Source organism: Cystoisospora suis (genome assembly GCF_002600585.1).
Source record: "Cystoisospora suis strain Wien I chromosome Unknown contig_3554, whole genome shotgun sequence".
Classification (NCBI taxonomy): domain Eukaryota; phylum Apicomplexa; class Conoidasida; order Eucoccidiorida; family Sarcocystidae; genus Cystoisospora; species Cystoisospora suis.
Genome location: NW_027156349.1, coordinates 224 through 7,961, shown reverse-complemented (window position 1 = coordinate 7,961; position 7,738 = coordinate 224). Strand labels below are relative to the sequence as shown.

The following is a 7,738-nucleotide window of genomic DNA, read 5'->3' as shown; positions in this document are numbered from 1 at the left end:
TATCGATCGATCGATCTACCTATCTATCTATTTCTCATCTGTCTCTCTGTCTACTACAGGCAGTTGAGATGCATTGTCGTGTCCCTATAGGATATTTTTCTCTGATTTTGGCACCACATCTATATCTCTGTATGTCTCTAATCAGCATCTTCAACTGTTCTTTGTGTGTTCTCTCTTCTCCAGAGAAGAATAGATGAGAAGCAAGTGCAGCTCCGTCTCTTGCAGAGGCAGTTAGACGCTGCGGCCGCCGGTACAACTCCTACAGCCTCATCCCCTCTATCGGCAGGCTTGCGAGCAGCAGGAGGAGGCCTAGGTGCCGGGAGAGGGGGAGAAGAAGAACAAGAAGATATTCGCAAGCTCCGAATCGACTTATGTGAAAAAGAGCTCGAACTCGAGGAATTGAGAACCGAGATGAATCTAAAGAAAAAAGAGAAGACCCAGCAAGATCTCGATGACATAATGAAAGGGGGGGGGAGCCAGTCAACTCACGCAGGGGGAAGAAAGTCAGTCTCGATTCTTGCTCGATCCATACATGTATCGATCGATGTGTAGCTATTCACAGATGGATGTCTAGACACTGTAGCTATCTATTGTACGGAGTTGCTATCTAGACTGGTTAGCATGGCAAGCATGTCCACATCTATCTATCTATAAATATGTCTATGTATTCATGTATCATTCTATGCCTTTCTGCAAGCGTGGATGTGTAGTACTACAGTCTGAGTGCGTCTCTGTATGTATATATCTGTGTAGATAGGTAGACCTGCGTGCGTGTGCCTATCTATCTACATGTATACAGAGAGAGAGACGCTTGCATGTATGTATATATATACAGAGACGCACGCCAGTCTCTATATCTACACAGATAGATAAGAAGTGTCTCTATATATCTATCTATTTATATAGGCGGATAGATATATAGCTCTGTATAGACTTGCGTGCGTCTGTGTATGTGTATATATAGAGAGATAGATAGATAGCTATGTACACGGGGATAGTGTAACATACTCAACTGTCTGCTCTCCTTTTCAGTCCTTACCTTCTTCTGTCCGCATGCAAGTGTACATGTATTTCCGCTCCCCTCCCTCTATATGTGTGGATAGCGAATGAAATAGAGGGATCTTTCCCTCTTTGATCTATAAATACACCTCCTTCGATATAGATATAGTCAAGCTAGCTATATTCTTTATTCTTTCTTTCTTTCTCTCTGCTGTCTTTGTCCCCTGCCGCCTAATCAGCCGAGAGAGAGGAGCGTCAGGTGATCTCAACCATCCGAGTGCGACAGGCCGATGCGTCTCGTGTTCTCCGTCATCTTATGACGATCAAAATGCCAAGAGAAGAGAAGAAGCCTTGAAGCATCTGATTGAACAGAAGGAAGAAGAGAATCGATTGCTAGCAAGACGCATCGAAGGTTTACGTGATGAGCGCCGAGATATGAAAGAACTCCTCATCCAGAAAGATCGACAGCTAGCTGCAGCTATAGGCTCGACAGATCCAGACTGTAAAGAAGCCTCGGCTGTCCAGCTTGGAGTGAAGGCGATTTCGATGGTCCAAGATAATGTGGAATTGAAGGAGAAGATTCGCGTTCTTGAGGCAGATGTCGTATCACTTCAAGATGAGAAACAAAAGAGGGAAGCGCTCTTAGATGAGACCTTCAAAAAGTTAAACGATAAAAGAACAGAAGCGGCTGGACTTCTCGAGATGATATCCCAGAGAGATATGAAAATTGCTCGAGTTGAGACCTTTCTACAGGTCAGGAAGAAAAAGGTTTCTATCTCTATCTCGAGGCAGATGTCGGCTCTCTTTCGCCGGGAAGTACATCATCTGCCTGGAAGACTCTTTCTCTCTTCATAGAACGGATGATCGCCCATCTGTATAGGCATATGTAAAGAGAGAAAGGATGTAGGAAAACCAGGAGTTGGCATGGAATGACTTTGTGGGGTATCATGCAATCTTCACTCCCCTGTGGTGTGTAGACAGCAGTACAATCTCTACACATACGCACCTTGGATGTCTATGGAGAGCATTAGTAAGCAGTCTTTCTCCTCCCATCCATGCGTGCGTACATATCCCTGCGTACACGTACTTATTCCTACATATTGATACCTAGATACATATTGATGCATACATACATCTTGAGACATAGATACATATCGATGCATGCACATTCATACATACATACGTACATATTGCAATACATACATACTGCTACATACATCTCTTCATCCATCCTTCTCTCTCATGTTTGACTCTCTCATGGAAGTCCATTTCAACAAAGTTCTTCTGGGGGTATCTACCAAGACCAGTTCTCGTCTTTCTTCTCCAGCTGCGTGTTAATGAAGAGGTCTTCTTTTTTTCTCGATGTCTCTCCTTCCCCGTCTCCTACTCCTCATCTTGTATGTTTCTTTCTTTCTGTCTTGGGGGCGGTGTATCTTCTTCAGCAACGAAATCGCGACTATGAGAAGCTCCAAGAGAAATCTCGTGTGGCCCTGGAGACAGAGAGAGAGAGAGTGTTGAGAGGTCAAGAAGAAATCCGCATATTAGAGGAGCAGCAAGTCGCTTTAAAGAATGTGATTGCCTCACGTGATGAGAAGGTCTTATGTCTACAGAATGAGGTAGTGAGGAGAGACGCAATTATCAAGCAACTGGAGCAAAGAACGAAAGTGCTAACGAAGGATCTAGATCAAAGTACTCTTCATCTCCAGCAAATGCTACGGGCCTCTGCTGCGAAAGATGCTTATCTGCATGAGCTTGAGACGCACCTACGACAGAATGAAGTGGAGCGTCAGACTTCGTATTTAGCTGAAATCTCGAGAACACGTCAGATGGCTCTGGAGACTCGGCTTAAAGAAGAGGAATGCCGGAATGCTCTAAATGAGAAAGAGGAGGTTCTCACCTCTGTCAAACATGAACTTAATCGAAGTTCTCATACCTTACAACAGATACGACAAGCCTTTGAAGGAATTGAATATACAGATCAATGCTATCGACCGATTCTTAATGTCTCTTCTTCCTCCTCATCTTCTTCTTCACCTTCTCCTGATCCTTATCTCTTTTTACCGTCGCAACATCGCGAAATCTCTTCGTCGCCTTCGTCTCCTTCGCAGAAAGCAGCGCTAGCCAAGAGAGGAGAGGGAAGTCGAGAGTTTCTCCATCAGAGTCTAGCTGGGGGGGTGTCTCTACCTACAGCAGAGGGAGGGGGGGGGAGAACAGGAATGGTGACAGGTGAGAAGAAGTCTTTCTTCGCGACCAACCCAGGGGAAAGTAGTAGTAGTAGTTTGACGGCGATCCCTCAGAGACCTTTACATGAGAGTCTCCAAGCCCTGCATGCGGATTTCTTATTAAATGGCCATACAGGAAATGGAGACCATCACCACCTAACCTCTCCTGTTGCCGCTTCTTCTCCTTCTCCTCTTCTCCATCAATATTCACTCTCTCATCAAACCCCCCCTGCTGGCATTCCTTCAACAGCTTCGGCTTCGCCTGTGATGCCTCCTCTACAAGGAGCAGGAGGGGAGGGCGTCTCAGCATATGCAGGTGTCTTAAGGCAAACGACCACGTCCAGTGGAGGAGGAGGAGGAGGGAATGTACGAAAAGGAGGTGGAGGAACGACAGCGGCGGGGTACCAGGCCTCCTCATCGTAAGGTATGAAAGAGAATGAAGAGGAAGAAGAAACTGGTGTGGGTATATAGCTATCTCTTTCTTATGATGAGAATGATAGTAAATAAGTCTTCCTGCTTGTTATGATCATTGCTATAGATCGATGATAGCTAGGAGATGAGGAGAGACAGAAAGCAGTAGGAATGTTCCTTCATAGACATTATGGGGTCCTCCGTATATAAGACGAGGCTTACATGGATGGGCATTGCTTTTATCTTTGTGGTGAGTCAAAGGAAGGAAATCGCTTCTCACCTACAGTCATGGATGAGGTTTATGTCGTTTCTTTGTGTGTCTATGTGCATCCGTATACTGAAGGGCATAAGCGACTCTCTCGCTCGCTCGCTCGCACTCTCTCCATAGCCAGCGCAAAGCAGTCGGATGAGAAGAAGAACAAGAAGGCCAGTGATCGAAGAGAAGAAAGAGAAGAGAGTACCAACAGCAAGAGAGAAAGGTAATGCTAGGTCATGAACGGACGAAGGATAGGCTGAAGAGGAAAATTCTAGCTGATAGAAACTTGACAAAACGAGAGAGAAAGAGAGAGAGAGGGTAGGAGAGGGGGATGAAACCGAGCTGGTATAGATTTATCTTTTTCTGTCTCTCTTTCTCTCTCTATGTGTTTGCGTTGAGTTTCTTGTACATCCTGTCTGTGTATATACACTCCAGAATCGTTCATTTGCTGCATGCAAAAGTAAACAGGAGGTTCTTCGCACAAGACAATAAAGAACAAGAAGTCGAGGAAGAGGCGGAACTAGAAGCTTTCCTCTTTAAGCTATTTGAAAAAGAAGGAGAAGAAAAATTACCCGTCAGGTGTTATTATGATTGTTTATCCTTTTGGTAGGTTCTTCTTCGGTCTACCCGTGGCTCTCTCATCTCTCCTGTGGGGTGTATGTACACCGATGGCTTGCTAATTCATCCACTACCAGACTTGTTTGTTGTTCGCGAACCTTCTTTCTTCTTCTCCTCTCTCATTTTTTATCTTTGGCTCTTCCGTCAATGCATGCAAGCATGCATGTGGAGGGTTGATGGATCCGTAGAAGGACCAGGGGGCATCGATCATCTTCTCTCAAAAAAGACAGACAGAGAGAGAGAGAGAGAGGAAGAGACAAAGAGAGAACCTAGAGAATGAATGAATGAAGGGTTCCGTCACTTTCTCGCTCTTCTTTCTCTCGCATTCATTGAAGATACGTAGGTGATAGATGAAGGGTAGAATGAAGATAGACCAAAGAGAGAGACATAGATTGAAGATAGATAGGTATAAGATAGATTGAAAGACAGATGTAGAGAGATGGGCAAGTAAATACATAGACGAGAGATAGGTAGGTCTATACTCCGTTCGTTTCTGCGTCTCCTATCTCTCTGCAAGCTCCAGCCTCGTTATGATCGATTGATTGATGACTCCATTCCTTTGTAGATCTTCCTAAGGCTAGAGAGAGAGAAGAAAAAGAAGATCAAATGGCCTCTTCTTATTCAAAAAAGAAAGAAAGAGAAGTGGCGAGGCATCCGATTGCTGTGCTGACGTAGCTATCCTAGGATTATCTTCCTTATGATAAGAGAGACTCCCCTCCCTTCTTCTTCTTTGTCAGTACGACAACCTTCTTAAACTTCGGGCACTTTCCCTCTATCTCCTCCTTCCTTCTGTTTCCAAAACGATAGACAGAGAGATACGAAAGTAGACGCTAGACAGGTAGGTAGGTAAGCATGTTGCTGCATACCTTCTCTATTTTGTTCTACTACTACTACTGCGTTGTGTCTTTCACAACGCGAGCTCTACGATGCAAGACGATTAGGATGACTGCAACGCATGCATGAAGAAAATAGAGCTGATACAAGCCTCTAGACATGTCTATAGAGAGATAGATAGATTACAGATAGATAGATAGATTGAGGAAAGATAGATAGATTTAGGATTGATAGATAGATTTAGGATTGATAGATCGATAAGCTGCATTAGATTGAGGATACAAGATAGGGAGAACATTTTCATGTAGATTCCCCCTCCCTCTCTCTCTCTCTAACTTTCTTCTCGTCTTCCTTTTCTTTTCTTTTCATTTAGAAAAAAGATTATTTCTCTCGGTGGTCTGTCATGAACATACACGCCATTCATGCACTGTGCACATGCACTTCACACATACACATATCTATATAGAGACAGAGAATCTCTATATAGAGAGATGACAATACAGAGGAGACATGCCAAGAAAAGCTATTACATCTCACGGGCATGCGGGGGAGGAAATGAAAGTTCACATCAACAAAAGAATATCCTTCTTATGCTTCTTATTCTTCTTCTTCTTATCGTTTTCATCCCTCATGCCCTATCTACTCCGTCACATATAGTCATAGATCTATCTATCTGTCTGTATCTGTAGGAGTAGAGGACATATGAAGATGTATTTTGTGCATGCGACCGGGCGTAGCTTCGTGCCCTGTGCATGCATGCACTGAAATTTAATGATGACTTGGCAAAAGAAAGAACGACAAGAAAAGAAGAAAACTCACACGCACACATTTATATCGGAATGAATTTGATCAAGCGGAAAGAAAGCCCCAAAAATTTAGGGGAAAAAAGTTCCATCGCCAGGAGAGAAGATCGGAGAAGGAGAAGAAGAAGAATGAGAAGAAGATGTGGATCAATCAAGAAGGCTCGTTAGAAGATGAGGAGAAAGGCCAAAGCTGGGTTTCTCGCCATGTCTTTCCTTCTTTCTTCTCTTCTGTCCTCCGACGTGTATGTACTCTCAAATTCTTCACTTCCTGCGTTTTCGAATCTATTTCTCTCTCTCTAGACTCTCTAGACTCTCTCGCCTCCTGGGGTACTGCGAGGAGCTGGTCGCGTAGCTTCAACCTAGAAAAGAAGGATAAGAAGAAGGGACAGAGAAAAGATGAAAGAAAGAAACGTTCTATCTCCTTCTCTCTGCTGGCGTTCTCTTCGTATCTATTCCGTCATATCTCCCAGAATGTCCCTCTATCAACAAACCTACTTGGGCTATATGTATACGTCTATATAAGCATAGCACCACACATATGTAGATATATACTATAAACACTTCATGAGTAGTAAAGCAGATGAGAATCCATCGGGTGTACCTACATCTTATCTAAGTCTACGTATACATACATTGCATGCATGCGCACATAGGGTGACTTCATATGTATACACAGGCGTAGAGGCAAGGCATAATATAGAACAGCTAGCTCCACTAGTAGACTTGGAGATAGATAGATAGATTAAAGATAGATAAAGATAGATAGATTGAAGATAGATAAAGATAGATAGATTAAAGATAGATAGATAGATAAAGATGAATAGATAGACTGAGCGAAATACGACTGGCTAGCTGGCTGGGCGTGGTGATCCTTCACTGAATGATGTGTACCTACCCCCTACCTGGATAGGATTTAGAGCTTGTTCTTCCATAGCTTGAAGTTGAGAGACCAAATGATCGGGAGAGACAGCTGTGGTACCTCTCTTCCCTCCGATAAAGTCAAGAAGATATCTCTTCTTCCCTTCTGACCACGTCAATCGGAGCTATACATAGACATACAAAGACACGTATACATACATATATACACATTCATACACATTCATACATACATAGGCATATAGAAACAGGGCTCGAAAGTCCAGAAAGAAAGGCCCCACATTTCTCATGCACATACAGGCGCACATCCATATCTATTTACATCGTCTCATCTACGGATGTGTCTGTACATTGGTATGATCTACGTACGACTTCAAGCGACCTCCGCTCTTTCCCCCTTGTCCTCTTCCTTGCCTGAGATCTCTTTCATTGAAACAACGTGAAAGAAAAGAAATATGCGGAAAGGTCATGCATCTATCTAACTATTCAGAGTGGCTAGTCCTTCTTGGTCTTTCTGTCTCTCTCTCTTGCATACCTCCGTCAGAATTTTGCTAAGAGCGGCAAGGTCGATACCCACAGGTGACGTCCAGGGGATTCCATACTGACCCTCAAATAACGCCTGCGAAACAAAAAGAAGAAAAAGGAAAAGAGAGGTATACTCTTCATCTAGAAAGATACATGTCAGGACTTCGGGGATCTATCTATCTGCCTCTCTCTGT

The 7,738-nt window shown here is 43.7% G+C and overlaps 2 protein-coding genes across 2 annotated transcripts in view; one reads left to right on the top strand and one right to left on the bottom strand.

The window, feature by feature from the left end:
• Positions 1 to 4,624, top strand: part of CSUI_006900 (high molecular mass nuclear) — a 7,916-nt gene extending 3,292 nt beyond the window's left edge. Inside the window, exons 2-5 of the mRNA XM_068067050.1 lie at positions 184 to 503; positions 1,239 to 1,752; positions 2,442 to 3,645; positions 3,976 to 4,624. Of these exons, the coding sequence (XP_067920974.1) occupies positions 184 to 503; positions 1,239 to 1,752; positions 2,442 to 3,644 (2,037 nt within the window). The 3' untranslated portion in view covers position 3,645; positions 3,976 to 4,624. The remainder of the gene's footprint in view (positions 1 to 183; positions 504 to 1,238; positions 1,753 to 2,441; positions 3,646 to 3,975) is intronic.
• Positions 4,625 to 5,751: 1,127 nt separating this feature from the next.
• Positions 5,752 to 7,638, bottom strand: CSUI_006899 (uncharacterized protein; the record flags this gene model as incomplete). The annotated part of the gene is made up of 3 exons (XM_068067049.1): positions 5,752 to 6,502; positions 7,046 to 7,186; positions 7,555 to 7,638. Coding segments are annotated over 3 exons (279 nt in total), but the record flags the coding sequence as incomplete, so codon positions are not given.
• Positions 7,639 to 7,738: the final 100 nt, after the last annotated feature.